Source organism: Ornithodoros turicata, chromosome 2 (assembly GCF_037126465.1).
Source record: "Ornithodoros turicata isolate Travis chromosome 2, ASM3712646v1, whole genome shotgun sequence".
NCBI classification, from domain to species: Eukaryota; Metazoa; Arthropoda; class Arachnida; order Ixodida; family Argasidae; genus Ornithodoros; species Ornithodoros turicata.
The window spans coordinates 14,825,559-14,853,346 of record NC_088202.1 but is presented as its reverse complement, the minus strand read 5'-3'; the positions used below and the strand labels follow the sequence as shown (position 1 = coordinate 14,853,346).

At 45.1% G+C, this 27,788-nt stretch overlaps 1 protein-coding gene and 1 long non-coding RNA gene across 2 annotated transcripts; both read right to left on the bottom strand.

Moving 5' to 3' along the window:
- Positions 1 to 860: 860 nt before the first annotated feature.
- LOC135383138 (uncharacterized) lies at positions 861 to 1,855 on the bottom strand. The gene is made up of 3 exons (XR_010419687.1): positions 1,117 to 1,855; positions 985 to 1,056; positions 861 to 924 (listed from the first exon to the last, which is right to left on the bottom strand). It is a non-coding gene; the product is annotated as an uncharacterized LOC135383138 (long non-coding RNA).
- Positions 1,856 to 4,735: 2,880 nt separating this feature from the next.
- Positions 4,736 to 7,746, bottom strand: LOC135383140 (endothelin-converting enzyme 1-like). Its single transcript, XM_064612743.1, has 2 exons — positions 7,690 to 7,746; positions 4,736 to 6,788 (listed from the first exon to the last, which is right to left on the bottom strand). Exons 1-2 carry the CDS (start codon positions 7,723 to 7,725, stop codon positions 4,791 to 4,793), a joined length of 2,034 nt encoding a protein of 677 aa, XP_064468813.1. The 5' UTR covers positions 7,726 to 7,746; the 3' UTR covers positions 4,736 to 4,790.
- Positions 7,747 to 27,788: the final 20,042 nt, after the last annotated feature.

Here is a 27,788-nt window from a genome sequence, read left to right as displayed (position 1 = left end):
CGGTTGCGGGCATTGACTGTCTCGTACTGTGACCATCTATATGATTATCTTAACGTGGTTATGTTAAACCCTACTCTGCACATCCCTCTGCAACAGGACTACCAGAGGTGTGGGTTTACTGGGTGTCCTGTAGAATATCTCTGTGTCGTCCATGAGCCCGCCTCGGCTAAAGTTGTCACTGTTTACGGAATATGCGCATATTTCTTCAATGAATTTGTTGTAAGTTGTTCTATTTGGGCAGCTGCTTGCCACATAACACGAAGACCCCTCAATGTATCAAAAATAATTCTCTTGGGGATTTTTGTAGCACTCAAGTAGTGCTCCCAGCACGAACGACATGATTTTCCCGCTAGTACGCGAACTACAATGTAATCAGACAGTGTCAGCAAACGTATATTGGAGTTTGCAAAGTAAAACCACGTTTCATGCAAAAATTCAGTAAAATTAATCGTATTTTATCTTTTTTCAGTTTTCCAGTAGACCGACCTGATATCCAGTAGATATACTGAAATTTCACACTGTAAAAAATTTCACCGTAAAAAAAAACGGGCAAATGCATGGAAAGTTGGCTGCCAAACATTGGCCGTTTTTTTTACGGTGCCCCCGTATAAGTTGTGCCCGTGAAAAAATACTGCATTGGTCAGTAATTTTAACAGGCATACGCCGTGTAGCATTACTGTGCTGTGGTCGTTAAAAGAACAGCATTGGCCAGTAATTTTAACTGACATATGCCGTGTACCCTTATCGTGCTGTACCCGTCCCTGGAGCCCCTCTTTATTTTTTCTTTTTTTTACATATAGTCGTAGCAATGAGAGCAGTTTAAGCAATGACCATGCGCAACAGATTGTGATGTTTGACACATTGGGATTTATTTTCTATGTACATAGTGATGAAAATGCGCTAGTCACCTGTGGCATCAAAACCCTGCAAAGAGAAAGGGAACTGTTACAGGACGCCGAGCAATTGACATGCAATTATACTCACCATTTATTTTTTCAAAGGAAGAGCATACGAATGAACCATGTGCACCCGTCAGTCAGCTCTGGCATCAAGACGCTGCAAAGAGAAAGGAAACTATTACAGGGAGCAGGGCAATTGACATGCAGTTATACTCACCGTTTATTTTTTCAATGGAAGAACATACGAGGGAACCATGTGCACCCATCAGTCAGCTCTGGCATCAAAACCCTGTAAAGAGAAAGGAAATTATACTCACCGTTTTATTGTTTCAAAGGAAGAACATAAGAAGGTGCACAGAAAACGCGGAGACGGCACGGAACTTCTTCTGGCAGCGTTCATAAGGATATCTGATCATGGCCCTCTCGTATGTGCTGCTTCATATGTGACAGTACCTCTATATTTGTAGTGAACAGACGGGAGCACGAATGGACGTGACATACTTTCGTGGTTTCGGAGAGCAAATTGATTCGAGGCGACCGTCCTGGTGTGTTCTTGTAACGTTCCAAACATCCGTGACATCTGAGTGTTGCATAGTTCGCCGCCGTGTACACACATAATGCATGACAGCACGGTATTCTGCCCGCTTCATGTACATGTCTACAGTGGTCAACGTAGCCCATAAGAGTTAAAAACACAAGGGCAACGACACATTACAATAAGAGCGCCTTGATGACCCTACGAGCCAGGACGCATGAGATCTGAACTAGGGAGACGCTTCACAGCAAACGCGTGCCACGATTTACTGGTGTCCTATAAGTTGAACAAAAACCAGGTATATGGTGCACACACGCTCAAATCGCAAACAACAGGACGTGCGAACAGAAATGTGCTTACCTGACTACGTGCATTCACGAGATTTACAACAACCACTTCGTCCTCCTTCACCAACGGTCGTCCGCGCACGATGTTCCGCTTCCGGCGGTTGCGAATGACGGTACTTGGCTTGGCCTTGCCTCCGCATTCAAGTTTTTGCCCGGCGCATGATGATGGCGCCACCGTTTTACGTAGTTTTCGCAGTATTTGTGTTTACGGTAACACGCCGTCGTCAGATACTATTAAACGCCCGTAGAAATCACAGTATTTTTTTACAGTGCAATTTTTTTACAGTGTTTCAACTGACATACTCGCCTCTCGCCCTCCCGTGTTCGGATTTAATTTGAAAGCCTCCCTCCGCACCGTGGCGCCCTCATAATTATTACATATGCTTTGGATCAGCCCGTGGAATTACCTCTTCGGTTTTCCTTATTCTAACTATTTAGCGTAGTCTGTCACCTTTTGAATGTGTCTTTTGACATTTTGCTGGTACCTTTCATGATATTCACCTTTAGATGAGAGTATGAGCACGAATTAAAGTTACAGCGTATATTTTATCGAAGACCTAGATAGATAAAAAACAATAACAATAGAACATGCATCATGCTTATGCTAAAATATATCAAGTTAATGGATGAAACAAACCAGAAGGGTATATGGCAAGAGTGAACTCTTGCTCCTCTAGCAGATCTCAAAGGGGGACACTACCCAGCTTGGAATTTCAGGTGGTGCAATTGACCACTCTGGGAACAAAATCGTACCTGTGAGGTTCCCCCTGTAAGTCCTGGAACCATTTGAGGCCAGAGTGGTACCACTGATTTGACCAATATGGAACCAACCACCCCACTTGGGAATCCAGCTGGGGACACCCAGATTCAACAGGAACGATACCGGGACCATCCACATTGAACTGGAACCTGTCCAGATTCAACTAGAACCATTCTGGAACCAGTCCAGATTTGTGCCCGGGCATATATCGTAGAGGAGGGGAACGACCCCGACGAGTAGGTCTAAATCGCTGCGCGCTATGCGTTGCTTGTACCGCGTGTGTGGCCGTGTGTACCACATCTGCGCAGGGGCGGGGGGGGGGGGGAGGGTTGTGTGTGTAAGAGGAACATTTTGTAATGTGCCTCTTGGCCAAGCGGTACTTAACCGTTATATATGCGTTACCTGGCTTAGAGTGTATACTCAGTGGTTTCTCTTACGGAGTCCCCCCCCCCCACTCCACCACCACCACCATCAGTTCTCCCAGCCCAATACAACGCCCACTATTGGTACTGGAACGGGGTCTTAGCTTCACACGATTACATTTCCTTTGTCCTGCCATTACTTTATGGCGGGGCTCAGATTACGAGATGAGCGCGCCCATGCTTTAGACGACTATTCTCTAGAGATCTGGCCTAGGATTTTCCCTCTCCCTCGCGCGCCCCGCCCACCCGGAGCGCGCCAATGGGAGGACGCGTGGGCGGAGTCGACTTTCATTGCCATCTGGGGGCAGAGGTTCGAACGTAGACGGAGACGTGCTTTTCGCGATGCTACGTCCACTGGGTCTTTCCATTCACCATGGCCCTGAGTTGGCCCGTGTTCCAGAGATGGCGCTGCCCGATCTGTGAACTTAGGGACGCGCGTTCCTTGGGACAACGAAAATGGTCGGCGATAAGTACTGTGTCTGAGCGATGCTCGCGTTTGTCTGTTTGTTGGTTTTTGCTTTTAATGAACGTTTTATGATGGCTTGTTTTTGCTTTTAATAAACGTTTCATGATCGGCGTCCCTGAGCGATGGCCGCGTTTGTTTGTTTTTGATTTTAATGGACGTTTCATGATGGCTTGTTTTTGCTTTTAATAAACGTTTCATGATCGGCGTCCCTGTGCGATGGCCGCGTTTGTTTGTTTGTTTGTTTTTGCTTTTCATAAACGCCTCATGATCGGCGTCTCTGAGCGATGCCCGCGTTTGTTTGTTTGTTTTTGCTTTTAATAAACGCCTCATGATCGGCGTCTCTGACAAAAACACGGCGTCAAAAACAAGCCATCATAAAACGTCAATTAAAAGCAAAAACAAACAAACGCGGCCATCGCTCAGGGACGCCGATCATGAAACGTTTATTAAAAGCAAAAACAAGCCATCATAAAACGTTTATTAAAAGCAAAAACCAACAAACAGACAAACGCGAGCATCGCTCAGACACAGTACTTATCGCCGACCATTTTCGTTGTCCCAAGGAACGCGCGTCCCTAAGTTCACAGATCGGGCAGCGCCATCTCTGGAACACGGGCCAACTCAGGGCCATGGTGAATGGAAAGACCCAGTGGACGTAGCATCGCGAAAAGCACGTCTCCGTCTACGTTCGAACCTCTGCCCCCAGATGGCAATGAAAGTCGACTCCGCCCACGCGTCCTCCCATTGGCGCGCTCCGGGTGGGCGGGGCGCGCGAGGGAGAGGGAAAATCCTAGGCCAGATCTCTAGAGAATAGTCCTTTAGACATGCATCAATCCTGTCCTTATAGTACTGTGCAATAATGCTCCGAAATATATGCGGATATTTACCTTGTGATGTATTTACAGCAGTATGCACCGTGCTAATGCTGAAAAAGCTCGGATGGAGAAAAAAAAAGAAGAAAAATACACCCGCTAACCTCAGCTGACGCATAATCGAAGCACATATCGCATTCTGTACACTTTACGTTACTATACGTGATGCGTAGATGCAGACTTATCAAGTACTGCATGGTGAGGTTCTCATGCAGTTTCAGCTCTATATTGCGAAACGAGAAAGGACGTTTGCCCGTACTTAACCTCCTTTTCTTCATTGCTGAATGAAATTCGCGGCTTTACGTCGCCAGAGATCTATGATTATTACTTTTCAAAAAATTCGCGCAAAGCACTTTCACTTCCCTGGAAACGCGTATGGGTCGTGGTACTATACCTTACTGTGCTTTATACGGAATAATCAACAGAAGGGAAAGTGGAACAAACACGTTTTAATAACACTTAATGCCAGAGGGGCCAGGAGAGCGATGTTCAGAATACTTCGCATTTCTGTTCTGGATTCATGTATGTATTGTCTGGGCACGTAAAAGCCCTTTGAAATTGGTAGGAATTCATCAGAGGGTAATTGCACTCGTCCATCTCGCGCCTGGAACTGCTACACATGGAATAGCAATACGTCATGAAGAATGTCTCTTGTGTGCCATACTGTCTCGAGTCAGCGCTAGTTATATACGCGTCTTCAATCTCTGCACCGAACGTCCAGAAAGCGATATCCAGAGCAAGAAGCAGCAGGAATCTGTTGCGGACGCGCGTCCCGTCTATCCCACGCACAGTACAGGACGTCCGTATCTTATAATTGCTGGCCGCCGACTTCGACCACCAGACGACGTGATCGAGCACCTTTACAATTTCTTTCGCGTATTGAAATCCAAGTCCACCGTAGTTCATTGCCGCCGTGCCATGAGGATAGTAAAGTGGATAGTTTAAAGCTGATATGGAGACCATAACTGTGTTCAGGTAATGACTGTATCCAAACAACCCAAAGGGACTCGTGATATCTCGGTTGTACACGTCATCAGCGTGCACGTGATTGACGAGTGATCTGCGAATCTCGGTGGCGTTGAGAAAGCTCTCCAAGAAGGAGTCGCTGGTCATAGGGAAGTTGCTGTACAGATGCTGCAGTGACGTGTAGTTGAAAAATATATCTGCTGGCCATAACTCCACCTTCATGTCTGCTAGCTTCGCGCTGATGGCCTCCTTGGACGAGTCATCGATCCAGCGAAAGCCATCGACCATTTCAACCATCTTCCGGTTAAGCGAACGTAGAATGTAGTCGATCTTACGCCTTTCATTCGGCTTGTATACGAAACGATCTCTGTTGACATCAGTAAACAAACCGTAGACCTGCCTGGTGTACTTCAGGCATGCCATCTTCTTGCGCCACTCGCGATTTCTGTCGGTGCCGAAACGGAGCTGCTCAACTTCGGGGGCAGCCATCCAACCATGCTCTTGTACAAAATGCCACGCTAACACGGAAACTATTCTGTGTGATGGAATCGTGTGCAAGAGATTGTCCAATACACGAAGAAGTCTGACATCTTCAGCTAGCACGGTAGAGGTGGTACGGACAACATGGTAAGGAGCGTAGTGCGCGTTGAGTAGATGTAACCACAAGTGACCAGGAATATGTGGGGTCCAGCGTTGAATAAGGTCAAGTGAACTTATGCCCTCAAAAGGTTCTGCCCAGGTAATGTTAAGAAGAGATCGAAGAATAACTTTCGCGTCCTCCAGAAGCCCTGTGACAGAGACGTTCAGAAAGGGACCGATAATGCTCAGGTATTGTTGTACGACCTTTATAAAGTGTTGTTCATCATTGCATAATTCCATTCGTTGATGCCAGTCTTCAACGAGCCTGTGATGATGGAATAATATGACTCGCGGCGTGTCTTTTGGCTTCAAAAGGCGAATATCATACCAGAAGGTCATTCCTCTTTTCAGCACCATTTCTAGGAGAATGTCCAACGGATCTCTTATTGTCGAGGCGTTGTAAGTAAAAAGGCCCAGCTCCACCATTAGCGACCGTAGCAGAGGCAACGCCTCCCTGTCAAGGGGCGTTTCGTGGAAGCACTTTTGGAACATACTCCCTGGAAGTGTCTGCTTTGCTTTTGAGGTTTCGAGATTAATGAAACTTAGCTCGGCATCGTGAGAGTAGGGATCGTCCAACGCACCTCTTCCCACGTATCTCGTTGGATACCAGTTGCCGCAAACGTGACTGTAGAAATTGGCACATAACGGCACACCGCTTTCCCGCGATCTGCCGAGCAACTTAGCATGAAATCTGCAGTCGTTCGAGTTGCAGTCGTTGAAGGTGGCACGAGCAGGTGCTCTTCTGGACGCAATGACGAGGCTGCCGACCACAAGCGTTGCCATGACTGCAGTGGCGATGAACACTACTAGTATCTGTATTTGTTCGACCGAGACCGCACGATGACCGCTCTTCGTCAAGCTAATTCGCGACGGTGCTTCATGCTGGAAAGAGGTGCATGAAATTGGTCTGAGCGTTCAGGGTTTCACCTTGGTCACTACTTCAGCCTCATACGGATAGATTCGGTACTGCAAATCCACCATCGTAGAACAAATGGAGGTAACTTTAAAGTAGGCGTTAGTAGCTGTACTTGACTATTGTGAGCCGATGCTATGCGGCATAGTACTTGGTATTCAGATAATATTAGCATGTGGTTCCGAAGACGTGCTTGCGACTTTTAAAAATTAGTTACCTCGTGTAGAAGTGAATTATGCGTGAGAGGGAACGCGGGTGACACACTGAATCAAAAAATATATAAGCATTGCGAAAATATGTGGGCCAGAAGGATTTTATATGGATTTCTTAATCTTAACATCTTCTTAACGTCTGAGAAATAGACCCAAAGCAAGGGGTACAAACAAAGTGTCGTCGACGAGAATTCGTCTGTACCCCATGGCTCGTGTTTATTTCGCAGTCCTGCACCAACTTGTCAGCACCATTTCGTTTTCACCTAGCACCTCTGCTACAGGAAAGCAACAACCTTGCTCAACCTAACGGGGACCGTCCCACTGATATGAAAGATAAAGAAAAGATAAAGAAGCGTTTGATTAAATTAGATTAGGTCACTTCCCTGAGATTTGCCCAGGCCAGGCTGTTCTGGTGGCCTGGCGTCCCCCTCCCCCCACCCACCGCACCGTCGTTTCAAGCGGTTTTTTATCGTTTCGCACGACTTTCGGCGTTTATATGGCAAGCCAATTCTGTTCTCACTAGAAAAAGGTATTTCTTCTCTCGTGTTCATTTTGTTGTTGTAAAAAGAGGTCACAGAACCGCCTTCGCAACTACATCACAATATTCTAACGAATTTCAACATTCGAGACTAAGAAATTAGCAGGCGGTGAAACTCACTGTGTCGCTGTACGTGGTACAGTCCGTTGTTCGCATTACGCTCTTCAGTGGCTGCTGTTCGATAATAATGTTATCACTCTCTTCTTCTACACGGCACGAGCCTCTTAAACCAGTATAAGCATTTCGTCTAAAGTGCTGTATACGTGTCGTTAATTCGAAAATTTTAGACTGCTACACATTTGGTTTCGGGATGTATGTTCTCCGTGGTTATATGTGCAGGGCGATCATCTTCGCAAGCGTGCTAGAGGTCGTAGGCTTAGGAAGAAGGTATCTCTGCTTCTGTGATGCCCTTATCGTGGCAAACCCCCTCCGTTGCTGCATTTGACGTCGAGATTCAAACTTGCCTGGGAGAGTCGATACCTCTGTTGAGAATGTTACCAGTTGTGCCTGAAAGCGACCCTGGAGGTGTAACAATAAATAAAGCTCAGTAATTTATTTCGACGTGAAGAAACGAGCTGCTTGCAGGAAGCGGTCACTTAAAGGGGTACTTCGGAACAATCGGTGAAAAAATGGATGCACATCATAGTTGGCGTATAACATCCACTGTATACCTGCCATCAGCTTTGTCTGTTTTTCGTGTGACGAATTACACCTCAAAGAAGGGAGCAATCAAACCGAAACTGGAATGCGGAGAGGAGTCTCAAAAACTTCCCTTTCCGAAGACCAACGTGTTACGTCATCCTGCATGGAGCGGACAAGTAGTATACCACTCCGGCCGTAGCTGCTGCGTTATATTGCCGGAACAAAACAATGGACAAAGTTTGGGGATCAGATCATTCAGACACGGACGGAAAGAAACAACGGTCATCTGCATTCCTGAAGGTCAGAAAACAGCCCAGGAATGGCATGACTAATGCACAGTGACGTTGGCCGAGCAGATAAAGGAAGAAGAAGTATTTCCATCCACGTTCGGTGGGAGCCAGATTTTATTCATTTTTTTCAAATTTCGAAAGCCGTTTTTATGATTCCACCTTCCTTTTCTAGTGAGTGATATATTTCGCAACTGTGTTCAGTTCGTGTAAATGATTGTGGGGATACCGCAAGCTAGAAATCCATTTGGTTCCAGAAGTCTCCTTTTCTTAGCTTCTCTTTCTCACTTTCTTTTCCTTCTTTCGCCCCTCTTTTACCGTAAAAGAAAAAGAGAAGAACGTGTTCGAGCAAAAACAAAATCGGACGACACAGAATAACCCAAAATCGGCATCAATATTTGCTTCACACAAACCCGGGAAAAGGAAATACGACGTTTTCGCAGTAATAGACAGTTCCTTCACAGCCTACAACCGGTTTTGACTGATTAGTCGCCAGGCGCTAAAACACAGTAACATACAGGTGCAAGCAAGGAGGCCGCGCAGCACTCCGCGTGCGAGAAAATGATGTCATGTTTCATCCCGTTATTTTCACGAGCCGATGAATGACCGGAGAGGTGCGAAAGTATCACACGCATCAAATAGCGACTCTGGCGATTGTTTGTGAACTTTCGAGAACCCGTGTTGGGGCGTCGGTTCAACAGAGAGTTTTAGGAACCAGTTGAGCACACCCGATACGATCAGTTGGGAGGAACGGGAGCGACGCGCATGCGCTTTATCTCGTGGAGATTATCCTTCCCGCGCGGGGATCTTCCTGGCCGCTTCAAGACAGCGATCGGTTCGCTTCCGAACGTTCTCTTTTGAGGACTCCTCAGCGATGCTCAAATATGGCCGCCGCCGCGATGGATTCCATTTACTTGGCTGCAGCCAAGTATTCATTGGATGGCGTAATGTATCCTCACAAAGTTTCGTTCTTCGGAAACCTTGCGGTGTGTTGATATTTCTGGTTCACCGTTAGTCAGACTAAAGGTCAGAAACTCGCCGTAGAAAACCCTTGCACAGCCCTTGCCGCCCTATTGAATGCTGTTCCATGTGACGATGCTGTGCTGACTGAGAATTGTTCAAACGTTCCATTTCGTGGATTGTAAAAAATCTTATCGGTCGAATATACTTGTGCGAGTACGCTTATTAGTGTCCTGTGAAAGTGCATTTACAGTGCATCGGAAAAATGTTTTTGCCTCTGTTCCTAACGAGAGGTGGCGCCACAAGTATCGCAGCGGTTGCTTCCCGTCGGTTCCCGCAGAACTCTTTTTGGCGAGTCTCCGGTCAGTTCCTCGCCACTGGACCACGCACCGGCCGACCGATCGACCGTGTGCACCGCGCCGGTTCGCGAAAATTCCCTGATGTTGCAACTGACTAACACTGTGCGTTGTATGTGTTGGTGCGACGTTACTTACGTTGTCCAACATGAAGCAACATTTGTCATAGATTTGTCATTTGTATAACATTGTCAGAAGCAAATCAACATAACGTGATATTCAGCAACGTTTATGGGACATAGCGGGGCAGCGTTGAGGAACGGCGCGGCACTACTTTTCATTGGACATTGTTCATTGACTTTCCAGCAACATAACCAGCAAGGTGAGCACATCTGTCCGTGTAATGCTCACCTGCCAGAGGAATAATCAATGAAGATCCAGCAGACCGGGATTTGATCACTGATTAAATGTCGAAGGAACGTCACCTGGATGTCACCTAGAGATGTACGGATGAATGTGGGGCGTTTATGAAAGCTTGCTATCAGTTAGATATTTTCTGTTAGTTGTTGTTAGTTATCCGTCTATGGTGCACGGAACATACAAACATAACTTGTGTGAGCGTGGAAGGCTGATCAGCCGGAGCTCTCTGACAGCATGTACTAGAGTGTATGTTTTGTAAGTGCTCAGACATCGCCATGCCGGAACTGACTGTCTGACACGTCGTCGTCTGTAGCAGCAGCTGATGGGCCGCCACGGTCGACGACGACGTTATCTTTTCGCCTGGCGGGTGTCGTGACGCCCGTGCGTTTTCTGTGGACGACCATGAAATTTCGGGAGGATCGTCCCTCATCAGCTGACGCTGTAAAACAGCATTTGCAGGATGGCACATCAGTAACGTTATTAGGGTATAGTTGTGTCGCTGCAGATGCACGAGTTCATTACAAGGACGCACCCTTGTCATCGCTACAAACGTTTTACGCCCCATACTTTTATTAAACGTGCCCCAACAGTTTGTATTTCAGTATATCCTCTGTAGACGAGATAGTATTACCGTACATGGGTTCCAGCTGAGCGATGATGGAATGTCCGGGATTTGTAGGGACTCTTCTCAACCCGTGGCTTCACTCAAGGACTTTGCCGATAGAACTGACGAGGCAGCGCGTGGCAGCAAAGCCACATCGTCGTCATCCACGGGTCTCCACATCACTCCTCTCTTCAGACCCGGAGGGGTGCTTGCGGATGAAGCGCGCGTCTTAGGGAGCGTCCATGGGTTGCTGCGGCTTTTCCGCTTTTCAGGGAGGAGACACCCTTTAACCGTGCCAACGCCGCCTTTCCTCCTCGCCCTCGCGTGGAGCGCACATTTTGACTCCCAACTTGCTACGCGCTGCCCATTGCCGCTGTGCATTTTGCGCGTTCGAGCCGCCATCCGGCACATGTACACGCAAGTAATTGCATTTCTTCTGTATCTTCGCGTCATTGTGTGTTTTGGGAACAAATATCGCAACTCATCCCTCCGGAATTTTATATCCAGCTTTCAACAAGTGCGTCAGAACTGCCTCTTTTACTGCGGAAATCGGTCGTTCCACGAGTAATTTCCTCGGGTAATACCAGTGTTCCGTCCCATTTTTTCTGGGTGTACCACGTTCGGGTCACAGTTCTTTTGCATTGGACTGAAGAGGCATTCAGGGCGATATCTGCTTCGAAACGCGTTTATGCGATGCACTCACCTTTCAAGACTGTGTCGACTTTTATTCATAATAACGTGGACAACAATCTTCCGGCTTGTGACCAACACAAAGAAGAACTATATCATGCAGTCGTGGACAAATTTGTACAACTGCGATTGAGGGTGCACTTGCGACTGGAGCATGTCGGTAAAACGACATCGTTTTCAAGCAAAACGGCACCAGTGCGACCTACGTTTCCATTTTTTTCTTTCTATTTCTGTTATATCCTATTGGATGAGATGTAATAAAATCTGCTTGCAATCAACATATTTCTGTTGTCTATACACATTCCCATGTTTGCTATTGTAAATCGTTGGGTGAGACACGACTGCGTGTGCAGGTGCCGTGATGTGTTTAGACAAACGTTACAAAGCATTAACAATATATTTTACAACCCATGACCAGCTCTACTAGCATATATGACAGTTTTGCTACGCTAGTATCCTTCACTCCTCTTTTACCCTCTTCCTGTCGCGAAAAATTCAGACAAACGCAACCCCGCCGCTGACGCCCAGTGCGATGTGGGAGTCCAGATGCCGGCGCTCGTAGCAGACGACGGAGTTGTCGCCTCCCTGAAAAGGGGACGCACATGGAGGCTCCCTAGCGCGTCTAGTTAAGTAGCGCATCTGCACAGCGTGCTGTGTACTCTGTTTCTCTCGCTTCGGAGCCTCTGCTAAGCAGGGTTTCAAGGCCAGAGTACCTTGCGTGTAGACGTGACGCGTGCATGTTGTGTGCACGATGCGCCCCTAGTCTTCTTGGTGTCCCTGAATGTTCTCTTCCGGTAGAGCCTTCTTCTGATCCGGCTGTCTGCAGCTCTAAAAATATGAATTAATGTGCAGGTGGGTCGAAACGAAGAGGGTCTTGGGGTGAAGCAGCCTTGCGGGCAATACCGGACGAGTGCGAGGGTGGTCAAGTTAAGAATCCACCGCTAAAACAGAAACTGCTTCAATGACGCTTTGCAAAATAAATGTTCGAGGGGCGTGCTATCAAATGCAAGTTGTCTCATATTTTTATCAGGACCTCCCCAGTGTGCAACTGACGGCTGAATATGTGGTAAAAAACAATATTTCCGAAATTGATCTTCTTTCTTTTTTTTTCTGCATACTCGTCCAAGTCAGCGCGCCGCAAAATATTTTAACACGTTCTACGCCTCCTACACAACAGCGCTAAACAGTTTAAATAGCTATGAAAAATTTAAGAGTTCCGTAAAAAAATCTGAAAATTGCCGGATTTTTCTCCGGACATGAACTCCCTTGATAAAACCTCTCGATCAACCTTCAACGGGTCATGGCAAGAAAGTATTATGCTTTGCCTTCACTCAGAAGAGATTTGGTTTGAATTTGCGGAAAAGCTACTTTAGAATTTTTTATCGCCCGTTAGGTTACATGTGAAATGGCAACTTTCCTCTTGTACGCGAATAAGTATTCGTTCAACCGACATGATGACGAGCGGCCACGCCTCGTTGTCCCATTCTGGAATGCTGGCGCTGAAAGCCGGGTATTAGGATCGCTCTGTGGTCTGAGGCGAATGAAAGTCGTATTTAAATACTCCTCATAAATACTTTTCAACATTAGTATTTAAATACAAAATATAAATACAGTATTTAACTACCGTAACTACTACAATAAATACTGTGAGGAAGATGTGATCTGGAATTATAGAAATAACGATGACCATAACAACAAATCAGCAAGGAACAATAGCATTTATTGTTAGATTATCGTGATGATTTTAATAATAGAGGTTTCTCGAAGACTGCATCTAGGTATCTTCTGTTCGGCCGTACAATCAGATTCGCAAATGAGAGGAGAGTCTCCACAGGTGCCGATGAACAAATGATTGTGTTAAATTTGACTAAGATGCTTCGTACAACAAGGTAGTCGGGTAGACGTGACAGTTGTCCGCAACAACAGTGAAAAACTTGTCATCTAAAATGGTTTGCCGCATGCGCATGCTATAGCGTAAACACGGCGTACCTGTGCCGCAAACTCGCCCTTCTTACCGAAAGGTCAAATGCAGGGCAACTTTCAGATACCATACAGTATACTCAGTATTTAGGAGTATTTATAAAGTATTTACAAGAATAAATACCCGAAAATTGGAAAATTATTATTTAGATATAACTATAAATACATTTTTCAAGTCTGTATTTAAACAATAGTCAATAGAGTCAATTTCAGTCAATCAATAGTCAATAGAGTCAATTTAATCAAAATATAAATACCTGTATTTATACTTTAACTGGTATTTTAATTACAATGTGTTTAAACATTGCCCATCCCTGGTACCACCACACTGGTGTTGGAAGAGATTAGGGAGAGAGACCCTGAAATTCCAGAACGTTAGTACAATGACCTCCGCTTGCTATAGTAGAACGATCCAACAGAGGCTGACCGCACGAGGGGCTTGACTTGGGGCACAACACCTGAAAGATAGCTTAATCTCTGCCGGAAAAGTAATCAATTACTGAGTGACTGAGTAATCGATTGCTCAGAAATGTAATTGATTAGTCCAAAAATTACTTTGATAGTAAAGTAACTGATTACTCGAAAAATTACTCAAAAAGTAATTGATTACAAGTAACGCAATTACTAGTAACGCGTTACGGACAAGTCTGCTTTTTTGCAATGACCGGACTATCCTTGACTTTGCTGACCAAGAGCGAGGGAGGCTCCGCCCCCAAATGGCGCGCCAATAGGAGGACTCGGGAGGCGGAGCGCTGCGGCCTCTGCTTTTGTCTAATAGATGGCGCATCGGTAGCGCTCGGCTCGGGATATGTGAGCCGCTGTCGTCTGCTTCTTCCGGTAGAGCTACGACTTTGAAGCCTCTGCTCTCGCGTAAGAGATGGCGCAACATTGGCGCTCGGTAAGGGCACGTGTGGTCACCATAACTTTGAGCCTCGACCTTGAGACTGGCCGGTAACCTAAATTCCGATGACGCGGCGATAGCAAACCATAGTGCGTAGTTTTGACAATTATGCTTCATGGATATGTCATTACATTACCAAATTTGTGGCCAGTTCGACGTTTCGCTCCCCTCTTTTGCGTAAACATTGTCTCAGCTCATGAAAAATGAAAAAAATATTTGTTCTACTCCTCGCACTGAAATAAATCATTTAAAATAATTGTACTGTGTGTTTCTTTTTTTCTTTTTGTAAGTAGTTACGCAAGTATATAAAAAGGACAGAAATGTTGCTGCTTGTTCTATTCCTCGCACTGAAATAAATAATTTAAAATAATTGAACCTCTGTATGCAATAAGGGGATAAGTCGAAAAATCCCAAAATGAGAAAAGGGGCCTGATATGATTGTCCGTCCCATTGACACACATGCATTTTCCGTTTTTTACCATGCTGTAGCGGGCCAACAAATCGCAACAAGGTCCTAAGTTTTCATTGGCAGGTGCATACTGGTATGTAGATGTCATTGCAACAAAAATAGTAAAAAGAGGATAAGTCGACTTATCCCCTTATTGCATACAGAGGTTCAGTTGTACTGTGTGTTTCTTTTCACGTTTTTGTTTTCTTTTTGTAAGTAGTTACGCAAGTATACTGCGTAGTTTTAACGATTATGCTTCATGAATGTGTCATTATTACATTACTAATTTTTTTTGGCCAGTTCGGCGTTTCGCTCGGCTCTTATGCGTGAACATTGCCTCAGCTCATGGAAAAGGAAAGAAATGTTGCTGCTTTTGTTCTACTCCTCGCACTGAAATAAATCATTTAAAATAATTGTACTGTGTTTCTTTTTTTTTTTAAGTAGTTGCGCAAGTATGTAAAAGGGAAAGAAATGTCGCTGCTTGTTCTACTCCTCGCACTGAAATGAATCATTTACAATTGTACTGTTTGTGTGTCTTTTTCTTTTTTTTGTAAGTAGTTACAGAACTATGTAAAAAGGAAAGAAATGAAAAAATGGCTAGGAAGCAAGCGAGCTGGTGAAGATGATGCATAATGTAAAAACCCCGAGACTGGGGACACGAAGGGACAGACACAACACGAAGTCTTGAAAGAAATGTTCACGAAAGAAATGTTGCTGCTTGTTCTACTCCTCACACTGAACTAAATCCTTTGAAATAATTATACTCTGTTTCTTTTTTTCCCTGTTTGTCAGTAGTTATGGAAGAAAATAATTGTACACTGTGTGTGTGTTTCCTTTTTGTAAGGGTTCCGGGACATTTGATCGAACGTCGTTTGGTCGGAAGCTGTTTGATCGAACGCGGGAGATTTGGTCGAAAGGCATTTGATCAATCACCGTTTGATCGAGACGGCAGCAGTCGTTCGATCGATTCTTGTATTCGTTTGCTTGGAGCGTTGATGAAACAAAAAAGAAGAAAACAACAAAAGAAAGCTTCAGTTCTAAATGTTGTTATCCCAAGGAATATTTCACTCTGTGTCATCCGCTCGCCCATAAACACATTCGTCATCCTAATCCACTTTTTCGCATCCAGAAGGCGATCCGATGATGTGCCTTTTTTTTTTTCGCTATTTATTTGCATTTGCTGAAACTGCGTTTGCAGGAGCTTTGAAAGTAAAATTAGACGTTTAGCTCCACTCTCATGTCCTCGTGGCTGATACTGTCTCAGCGTATTGCTAGAAGTACGCCCAAACATTTCATTTGGTAAAATGCTCCGCAAACTGGGACAACTTTTTCCTACGCCCACGCTAACGTGAGACATGTGGTTCGCTGCGTTTTTCCAACATATCTGCAGGAAATATGCAGAAGGTATCAGGGCCTTGGGAAATTGCTTCTTAATCTTGTCACGTTGCCTGTGTTCTGTTTCATGACTGCTGCCGTTTCAGTCAAAAGGTGTTCGATTAAATGGCTTTCGTCCAAATGTTCCGCGACAGCTTTCGACCAAACGACGTTCGATCCCGGAATCCCTTACAAATACGAAACAGTTTCTTCCGTAACTACTTACAAAACGAAAAAGACACACACAGGACAATTATTTTCTTCGGTAACTACTTACAAAAGGGAAAAAAGAAACAGCGTATAATTATTTCAAAGGATTTAGTTCAGCGTAAGGAGTAGAACAAGCAGCAACATTTCTTTCCCTTTTACATACTTGCGTAACGGGCGACGGACATCTCGGTGCAGGACAATTCGGTGCAGGACATCTCGGTGCGGACATCTCGGTGCAGGGGCATTTCGGTGCACGGACATTTCGGTGCACGGACATTTCGGTGCACGGACATTTCGGTGCACGGACATTTCGGTGCACGGACATCTCGGTGCACGGACATTTCGGTGCACGGACAACAGGGAAGAAAAGGACGAAAAGGGTGTTGGGGCTGTGTCGGTAGCGCTGAAAGTGATGATTTGCGTGGTATCTCTAGGAAATAATTATTAATGCACTGGCAAACATACATTGCAAGCATAAAGACAATTATGCAGCAAGTTTTGCACATTCGTAAAATGTGCAAACGCGGATTCGATATTATGACGTCTAAAAGTACTAAAACAAAGGACGACACACACAGGTACGGCTTGTATCTCGTCCTTCGTCTTGGTTTTAGCGCTTTTATCTGTCATATCTTAAAAACAGGCCCAACTTGATGTTTTACGTCGATATCCTTGTTCATTTGAATATAGAGGGTGTCTTTAAAAAGTGCATTTAAACCGTGTCTTTAAAAACGACAAGATGCTCTGCATGAACAAGAGAGAGAGAGAGACGTTGGAGCGCTCTCTGGTACTTTTCGTGTCTTGCGCGTTTTCTTTTCTTTTCTTTTTTTTGTACCAAAAGTAAAAGTCTACGTGAGGCGCACGTCGCTGGGAAACAATTGGGATGCCGGATTAATTAATAAAGTGCGATTAAAAAGTTACTGGAGGTTAGGACACGAGGCTGGAAATAACACCCAGCAAATTTCATCGCGAAAGGCGCCTCGTTTCTTTTTTTTTTAACCCTTGGTGAGTCGTGCTCGATTCCAATTTAAACTCCCCCGTCCCGATTCCTCCGCCACGAAACAACCGGCTCATCTCCACCGCCCCCGATGCACCCGTCGTATTTCCCCCGCCTTAGTGCACTGACCCGCAAAGGTCACAAAAGAAGAATGTCTTGGAAGTCTAAACACTTTTTCATCTCTTATTTTTAAATAGCGAGGCTAGCGTGCAGCGGGATGTCCGCGCACCGAGATATCCGTGCACCGAAATATCCGTGCACCGAAATGTCCGCGCACCGAGATGTCCGTGCACCGAGATGTCCGTGCACCGAGATGCCCGTGCACCGAGATGTCCGCATCGAATTGTCCCACACCGAATTGTCCTGCACCGAGATGTCCTAGACCCTTGCGTAACTACTTACAAAAAAAAAGAGACACACAGTACAATTATTTTAAATGATTTATTTCAGTGCGAGAAGTAGAACAAAAGCAGCAACATTTCTTTCCTTTTCCATGAGCTGAGGCAATGCTCACGCATAAGAGCGGAGCGAAACGTCGAACTGGCCAAAAAATTTAGTAATGTAGTAATGACACATTCATGAAGCATAATCGTCAAAACTACGCAGTATACTTGCGTAACTGCTTACAAAAAGAAAAAAAAACGTGAAAAGAAACGCACAGTACAATTGAACCTCTATATATAATAAGGGGATAAGTCGACTTATCCTCTTTTTACTATTTTTGTTGCAATGACATCTACATACCAGTATGCACCTGCCAATGAAAACTTAGGACCTTATTGCGATTTGTTGGCCCGCTACAGCATGGTAAAAAAACGGGAAATGCATGTGTGTCAATGGGACGGACAATCATATCAGGCCCCTTTTCTCATTTTGGGATTTTTCGACTTATCGCCTTATTGCATACAGAGGTTCAATTATTTTAAATGATTTATTTCAGTGCGAGGAGTAGAACAAATATTTCTTTCATTTTTCATGAGCTGAGACAATGTTTACGCAAAAGAGCGGAGCGAAACGTCGAGCTGGCCACAAATTTGGTAATGTAATGACATATCCATGAAGCATAATCGTCAAAACTACGCACTATGGTTTGCTAGCGCCGCGTCATCGGAATTGAGGTTACCGGCCGGTCTCAAGGTCGAGGCTCAAAGTTATGGCATTTATGGTGACCACACGTGCCCTTACCGAGCGCCAATGTTGCGCCATCTCTTACGCGAGAGCAGAGGCTTCAAGGTCGTAGCTCTACCTGAAGAAGCAGACGACAGCGGCTCACATATCCCGAGCCGAGCGCTACCGATGCGCCATCTATGAGACAAGAGCAGAGGCCGCAGCGCTCCGCCTCCCGAGTCCTCCTATTGGTGCGCCATTTGGGGGCGGAGCCTCCCTCGCTTTTGGTCAGCAAAGTCAAGGATAGTCCAGTTATAGTAGTTGACGTAGTGATACAGCTTTTGCCTTGTATTGTCATTTATATTGTACAGTGTGTTCATTTTTATCCTTTGCAGAATTTTTATAAAAAAGCCATGACACCAGTGCCGTTGTCGTTTTTGCAATTGAGTTATATGTAAAATGACAAACTGCAGCAACAGACGAGTTCAGCAGTTTGTGATATGGAATGTTACCAACTACCCCGCTGCAGCTTTCTCAATTTATGCGGTCAGACTGACATCCTCAGGAGGAGCCCTCTGACGTGAAATCGGCGCTGTTTCGGGGATGGATATTTTAACGCACCTGTATGTTTCAGGGATTGTTAAACGCGGAATGGAACGAGGATAGTCTCTTATTCTGCTGTATCGCTTTTCTTAAAGAATTGGTAAATCAGTCTCAGGTGATTAGTCGTCTTGTAGTTACGTACTCTCTTCGAGAGAAAGTCCGCCGGTCTCTAAAACTCCATTGTGAAGGCGGCATCCATGCTGCTACATATATACAGGGTGTCCAAGCAAAGTGTCAACCTATTTTTTTTTACATATGGATATCACTTTTTCCGGGATGAAATCAATTGCAACATAGCTTATGCTGAAGGGCACTCCTGAGGAGGGCTTTAGCAAAATCGTAAGACAATGTCTTACTCAACTTTCAATAACCAACTTTTTAACTATAAAAGCCACGAAGTTGCCCCAATAGGCGATAGTGTGCTCCTTCACGCTCTCACATTGGGGATGAAGGAAATACGCGTCTCGGAAGATGCGCAATGAACAAAATAAAGAAGAAAAAAACAGTGTTCCTTCACGAATTTTTTGCGGACGATCTAGCGAACGGATTTTTGTTCTGAAAACGGCTACGATATCAGATGACCGAATGGAACAGATGTTCTCATTGGGACAACTTCGTAGCTTTTATAGTGAAAAAGTTTATTGAAAATTAAGGCATTGTCTTAGGAGTTTGCTAATGCCCTCCTAAGGAGTGCCCTTCAGCATATGCTATGTTGGAATTGATTTCATCTCGGAAAAGTGATATATATATATATATATATAGTTGAAATAAATGGGAGACAGAAGACGAAAGTAGGGGAAGTAACAAAAAAGGGGTTTATTAAAACTTAAAAATCATAAAAGTTAGGGAGGACGTCTACGTTACGGCGGAAGCTCCGCCTTCTTCGGGACAAAAGAGCTAAATGTGGCCACGAGGCTGATAAGGGGCTTGAGAATGACGTGGTCGGTTGGGGGAAATTCCCGCCACCTGGCGGTTGTCAATTGGGGAAATTCCAGAGCGTTTCTGTGTCAGGTCCAGGAGTGGGGTCATCGTCCTTGTGGGTCAGTGGGGACCTTGATCTGGCTGAAACGAGAAAAGGCAACAGGGTCTTATCTAGGTTGTTAGACTTCTTATTGTTGACAGCATGCCAGGGTCCTCGTTAATGGCCGATCGGAATTTGTAAATTAGGTAAGATTCCCGTTGTTCCCGGGAGCGGTCGGAGGTAAAGTTCGACTGGAGAATAAAAACTGAGGCTTCGTTGATTGAATGGTCTGGTTGTTTGAAATGGCGTGAGACTGGGAGATTAGGTTTCTTGGTAACATCCGATCGGTGATTGTTGAATCTATTTCGGAAAGAAGTTTTTGTCTGACCCACGTATTGGGCCCGGCATGTGTTGCATTGGATTAGATAGATAACGTTGCATGAGTTACAGTCTACGTCTGCGTTGATCTTGACGGTAAAGTTGGAATTCGTACTTCTGACCGTTTGTGCGGTCTGCATTAACTTGCAAATCTGGCATCTCTTGCCATTACATGGATGACAGCCCGCCGGAGGGCTAGTGGGTTCGCCTACTTTAGAGCGGACCAAGCTATCTTGTAAGTTACGTGTACGTCTGTAAGCGACGCGTGGTGGATTAGGAAATATGTTTTTCGTGCGTTCTGACTGGAGAAGGATACTGTGGTGGCGGCTAAGTATGTTGTTAATGTTTGGGATATTTCCGGCGAATGTTACAGTTAAGTTCACGGCATTACTTTCTGATTTGTTTTGTCTTGTCTCCAGTAAGCTTAGACGGTTTGCCTTGCGAGCTCTGTTGAGAGCATCTTGAACTAGATCGGGTGGATACTGACGACCGACAAAGGTTTGTTGCAGCTGTTCTAAATTTCTGTCCAGATCGTCGTCATTCGAGCAGATTCTCCTATACCGAAGGGCTTGACTATAGGGAATGGCCAGTTTCGTGTGGCGAGGATGACAACTATGGAATGACAAGTACTGCTGAGAGTCTGTGGGTTTACGGAACAGATCAGACGTTAAAACTCCATTGGTTAGCTTAATTTGAACATCAAGAAAGCTAACAGTGACGGCAGAATAGGTGTGAGTGAAGTTAATAGAAGTATGGAACTCATTGAAATCGCGTATAAATTCCAATAGGCTGTCTTCCGAATGTGGCCAGATCATAAATATGTCATCAAGGTAGCGCTTGTATAAAGTGGGTTTGTCCTCACGCGTGCTCAAGAATGCTTCTTCTAGTGAACCCATGAATAGATTTGCATAGTTTGGTGCCATTTTAGTGCCCATAGCGGTGCCGTTGACTTGTAAATAGTGGCCATCGTTAAATTCAAAGTTGTTGTTCTTTAGGATCAGTTCTAGTAGAGTAGATACGACAGATGGATCACAAGAAGAATCAGAGTACTTTGAAAAAGCCGCCTCGGCTGCAGCTATGCCATCATCGTGGGGAATATTGGTATACAGGGAAGAAACATCTAACGTAACTAGGAGACTAGATGGGGGTGGCTGACATTGATTTAGTATTTGCAGGAAGTGATTGGTATCCTTGATGTACGATGGTAGTCGCGGGGGTATGTCTTTAAGAAGATGATCTACGAAACTAGAGAGTTTTTCAGTGGCTGTCCCATTGCAGGAGACGATTGGACGTCCGGGGTTCCCCGGTTTATGAATCTTTGGGAGCATGTAGAATCTACCTGGCTTTGAGTTACGGGGAAGAAGGTATTCATATACCGCCGAATCGATCTTCTTTGCGGCCTTTAATGCCTTTAGATGTTTTGTGATATCTGAAACAATCTGTTCCGTGGGATCAGTGTCTAAAGTTTTGTAAAACGTGGCACAAGCCAATTGTCGCAGTCCCTCATCGATATAATCCTGCATATTCATTACGACAATTGCACCACCTTTATCTGCCCTTTTGATTATTAGGTTTTTCGATTTTTTAAGATGCGACAGACTACTTTGCTCGGCTTGACTCAAATTTGGTTTGGTTTTGCGGGAAGAGGGATTATATGAAGTAATTATATCTTTTTGAACTGCTTTTATATATATATCAAGAGCTTTTTCGCGATTGGGCTCTGGCGTAAATTCACACGGTGGCTTGAAAGGTTTGGGTGTTGTATCAGGCTTATCATGAAAATACTCTTTCAGACGCATACGTCGGGCAAAATTATCTAAATCGAGATGGAGTTGGTATTCGTCTACCTTGTTATTATTTGGGCAGAATGAAAGCCCACGGCTAAGAAGTGATAGTTCAGAATCGCTGAGGGGGTGGGACGACAAATTAACAACATTTTGAGGTGACGTATTGGTTGTGTTGTCATGAGCGTTAGGATTTTGATTGTCACAGTGTTCGGTTTCACCTTGGGAATCTAACGAGGGAGTAATTATGTTACTACTACCTGCGAGATTCGCGTTATATTTAGACATAAGGTCAGGATCTATCTGGTCCCTTGTCATTTTTTTACGTTTGGTGTTATTCACAGTTTCTTCCAAGTTCCTAGTGAACTGTGCCAATTCCCACCGTACCGCACTGCAAGTCTATAGCGATCATAACAAAATTCCTAAAGGACTCGCGATTAAGCTCCAGCCAACCTTCCCTCTGAACCACACCCTTCAAAAGAAATGGAATGAAACCCTTAGCAACGCCTCTACTGCATTACTGGAAGTTCTAATAGCCCACTGTGAGGAAACAACTGCAGAAATATCTCAGCAAGCTAAAACTATCCGCGATACTGTGACCCTTACGGACGCGCATGAGTCAGAATTGGCACAGTTCACTAGGAACTTGGAAGAAACTGTGAATAACACCAAACGTAAAAAAATGACAAGGGACCAGACAGATCCTGACCTTATGTCTAAATATAACGCGAATCTCGCAGGTAGTAGTAACATAATTACTCCCTCGTTAGATTCCCAAGGTGAAACCGAACACTGTGACAATCAAAATCCTAACGCTCATGACAACACAACCAATACGTCACCTCAAAATGTTGTTAATTTGTCGTCCCACCCCCTCAGCGATTCTGAACTATCACTTCTTAGCCGTGGGCTTTCATTCTGCCCAAATAATAACAAGGTAGACGAATACCAACTCCATCTCGATTTAGATAATTTTGCCCGACGTATGCGTCTGAAAGAGTATTTTCATGATAAGCCTGATACAACACCCAAACCTTTCAAGCCACCGTGTGAATTTACGCCAGAGCCCAATCGCGAAAAAGCTCTTGATATATATATAAAAGCAGTTCAAAAAGATATAATTACTTCATATAATCCCTCTTCCCGCAAAACCAAACCAAATTTGAGTCAAGCCGAGCAAAGTAGTCTGTCGCATCTTAAAAAATCGAAAAACCTAATAATCAAAAGGGCAGATAAAGGTGGTGCAATTGTCGTAATGAATATGCAGGATTATATCGATGAGGGACTGCGACAATTGGCTTGTGCCACGTTTTACAAAACTTTAGACACTGATCCCACGGAACAGATTGTTTCAGATATCACAAAACATCTAAAGGCATTAAAGGCCGCAAAGAAGATCGATTCGGCGGTATATGAATACCTTCTTCCCCGTAACTCAAAGCCAGGTAGATTCTACATGCTCCCAAAGATTCATAAACCGGGGAACCCCGGACGTCCAATCGTCTCCTGCAATGGGACAGCCACTGAAAAACTCTCTAGTTTCGTAGATCATCTTCTTAAAGACATACCCCCGCGACTACCATCGTACATCAAGGATACCAATCACTTCCTGCAAATACTAAATCAATGTCAGCCACCCCCATCTAGTCTCCTAGTTACGTTAGATGTTTCTTCCCTGTATACCAATATTCCCCACGATGATGGCATAGCTGCAGCCGAGGCGGCTTTTTCAAAGTACTCTGATTCTTCTTGTGATCCATCTGTCGTATCTACTCTACTAGAACTGATCCTAAAGAACAACAACTTTGAATTTAACGATGGCCACTATTTACAAGTCAACGGCACCGCTATGGGCACTAAAATGGCACCAAACTATGCAAATCTATTCATGGGTTCACTAGAAGAAGCATTCTTGAGCACGCGTGAGGACAAACCCACTTTATACAAGCGCTACCTTGATGACATATTTATGATCTGGCCACATTCGGAAGACAGCCTATTGGAATTTATACGCGATTTCAATGAGTTCCATACTTCTATTAACTTCACTCACACCTATTCTGCCGTCACTGTTAGCTTTCTTGATGTTCAAATTAAGCTAACCAATGGAGTTTTAACGTCTGATCTGTTCCGTAAACCCACAGACTCTCAGCAGTACTTGTCATTCCATAGTTGTCATCCTCGCCACACGAAACTGGCCATTCCCTATAGTCAAGCCCTTCGGTATAGGAGAATCTGCTCGAATGACGACGATCTGGACAGAAATTTAGAACAGCTGCAACAAACCTTTGTCGGTCGTCAGTATCCACCCGATCTAGTTCAAGATGCTCTCAACAGAGCTCGCAAGGCAAACCGTCTAAGCTTACTGGAGACAAGACAAAACAAATCAGAAAGTAATGCCGTGAACTTAACTGTAACATTCGCCGGAAATATCCCAAACATTAACAACATACTTAGCCGCCACCACAGTATCCTTCTCCAGTCAGAACGCACGAAAAACATATTTCCTAATCCACCACGCGTCGCTTACAGACGTACACGTAACTTACAAGATAGCTTGGTCCGCTCTAAAGTAGGCGAACCCACTAGCCCTCCGGCGGGCTGTCATCCATGTAATGGCAAGAGATGCCAGATTTGCAAGTTAATGCAGACCGCACAAACGGTCAGAAGTACGAATTCCAACTTTACCGTCAAGATCAACGCAGACGTAGACTGTAACTCATGCAACGTTATCTATCTAATCCAATGCAACACATGCCGGGCCCAATACGTGGGTCAGACAAAAACTTCTTTCCGAATTAGATTCAACAATCACCGATCGGATGTTACCAAGAAACCTAATCTCCCAGTCTCACGCCATTTCAAACAACCAGAACATTCAATCAACGAAGCCTCAGTTTTTATTCTCCAGTCGAACTTTACCTCCGACCGCTCCCGGGAACAACGGGAATCTTACCTAATTTACAAATTCCGATCGGCCATTAACGAGGACCCTGGCATGCTGTCAACAATAAGAAGTCTAACAACCTAGATAAGACCCTGTTGCCTTTTCTCGTTTCAGCCAGATCAAGGTCCCCACTGACCCACAAGGACGATGACCCCACTCCTGGACCTGACACAGAAACGCTCTGGAATTTCCCCAATTGACAACCGCCAGGTGGCGGGAATTTCCCCCAACCGACCACGTCATTCTCAAGCCCCTTATCAGCCTCGTGGCCACATTTAGCTCTTTTGTCCCGAAGAAGGCGGAGCTTCCGCCGTAACGTAGACGTCCTCCCTAACTTTTATTATTTTTAAGTTTTAATAAACCCCTTTTTTGTTACTTCCCCTACTTTCGTCTTCTGTCTCCCATTTATTTCAACTATAATTACGTAGCCGTCCGATCCAACTCCAACTTTTCAAGATATTATTCTACGATGGCTGCTAGGACAGACAGGCCGAAGATAGTCAGGAAGTATCCATTTTATGCTCCCACAGTTGCTGTTCTCGGCGACTCCCAGACTAAGCACTTGTACCACCACTTTGATTTCAGGTCCCGCTCGACACCAACGATGTTCGTGTCCCGCAGCGGAGGACGTATCCTGGACTTCATCGAGGAGGTGGACCTACTACCGGCCAGCGTTCGTGTCGTTGTCCTACACTGTGGGACTCTAATGCGCCAAAAAAACCTTAATCATCATCATCATCAACACTGTGGGACTAACGACATGCCGTTCGTTGAGCCCAAGTTGGCCATCTCGCACTACCAGACACTTCTCGAAAGGGTCCGCGCCCGTGGAGGCATTGAAATGGCGGTATGTACCCTTGTGCTCCCTCGATCATATAACAGACGCCGCCCTTTCATTGACAGGCGTAGGGGGTTTCAGTGTAACCCACGGGCACACGCCTTCAACCGCCAGCTGGTCCAGCTATGCAGGAGGTCCCGGGACCTTTTCTACCTCGACCATGGCTTCTACCGACGACGTCCAACCCAGGTGCTTGCGGCGGATGGCCTTCACCCAAACTTCGAAGGAGTGCGGATGATGAGCCGCCACCTCCAGGACCTGATCCCACACCTGCTTCGACAACTTCCACCACGCAGAGCTGACGCCCCGGTCATCCCGGATCCAGTGTGGCCCACCCCACAAGAGGCAGCCATGCTGCGACGAAGACACTCCGAACGGACATCGAGGGCACGTAAACAGGACTGACTAACCGCCGGTGAGCCTACCTTTTCTAATCCAAATGAGCCATGCCCGAGTACAAAAGCATTTTTCAAAATCCGACAATTAAACGACAAATATATACGCTACAATTCCCACCGTACCGCACTGCAAGTCTATAGCGATCATAACAAAATTCCTAAAGGACTCGCGATTAAGCTCCAGCCAACCTTCCCTCTGAACCACACCCTTCAAAAGAAATGGAATGAAACCCTTAGCAACGCCTCTACTGCATTACTGGAAGTTCTAATAGCCCACTGTGAGGAAACAACTGCAGAAATATCTCAGCAAGCTAAAACTATCCGCGATACTGTGACCCTTACGGACGCGCATGAGTCAGAATTGGCACAGTTCACTAGGAACTTGGAAGAAACTGTGAATAACACCAAACGTAAAAAAATGACAAGGGACCAGATAGATCCTGACCTTATGTCTAAATATAACGCGAATCTCGCAGGTAGTAGTAACATAATTACTCCCTCGTTAGATTCCCAAGGTGAAACCGAACACTGTGACAATCAAAATCCTAACGCTCATGACAACACAACCAATACGTCACCTCAAAATGTTGTTAATTTGTCGTCCCACCCCCTCAGCGATTCTGAACTATCACTTCTTAGCCGTGGGCTTTCATTCTGCCCAAATAATAACAAGGTAGACGAATACCAACTCCATCTCGATTTAGATAATTTTGCCCGACGTATGCGTCTGAAAGAGTATTTTCATGATAAGCCTGATACAACACCCAAACCTTTCAAGCCACCGTGTGAATTTACGCCAGAGCCCAATCGCGAAAAAGCTCTTGATATATATATAAAAGCAGTTCAAAAAGATATAATTACTTCATATAATCCCTCTTCCCGCAAAACCAAACCAAATTTGAGTCAAGCCGAGCAAAGTAGTCTGTCGCATCTTAAAAAATCGAAAAACCTAATAATCAAAAGGGCAGATAAAGGTGGTGCAATTGTCGTAATGAATATGCAGGATTATATCGATGAGGGACTGCGACAATTGGCTTGTGCCACGTTTTACAAAACTTTAGACACTGATCCCACGGAACAGATTGTTTCAGATATCACAAAACATCTAAAGGCATTAAAGGCCGCAAAGAAGATCGATTCGGCGGTATATGAATACCTTCTTCCCCGTAACTCAAAGCCAGGTAGATTCTACATGCTCCCAAAGATTCATAAACCGGGGAACCCCGGACGTCCAATCGTCTCCTGCAATGGGACAGCCACTGAAAAACTCTCTAGTTTCGTAGATCATCTTCTTAAAGACATACCCCCGCGACTACCATCGTACATCAAGGATACCAATCACTTCCTGCAAATACTAAATCAATGTCAGCCACCCCCATCTAGTCTCCTAGTTA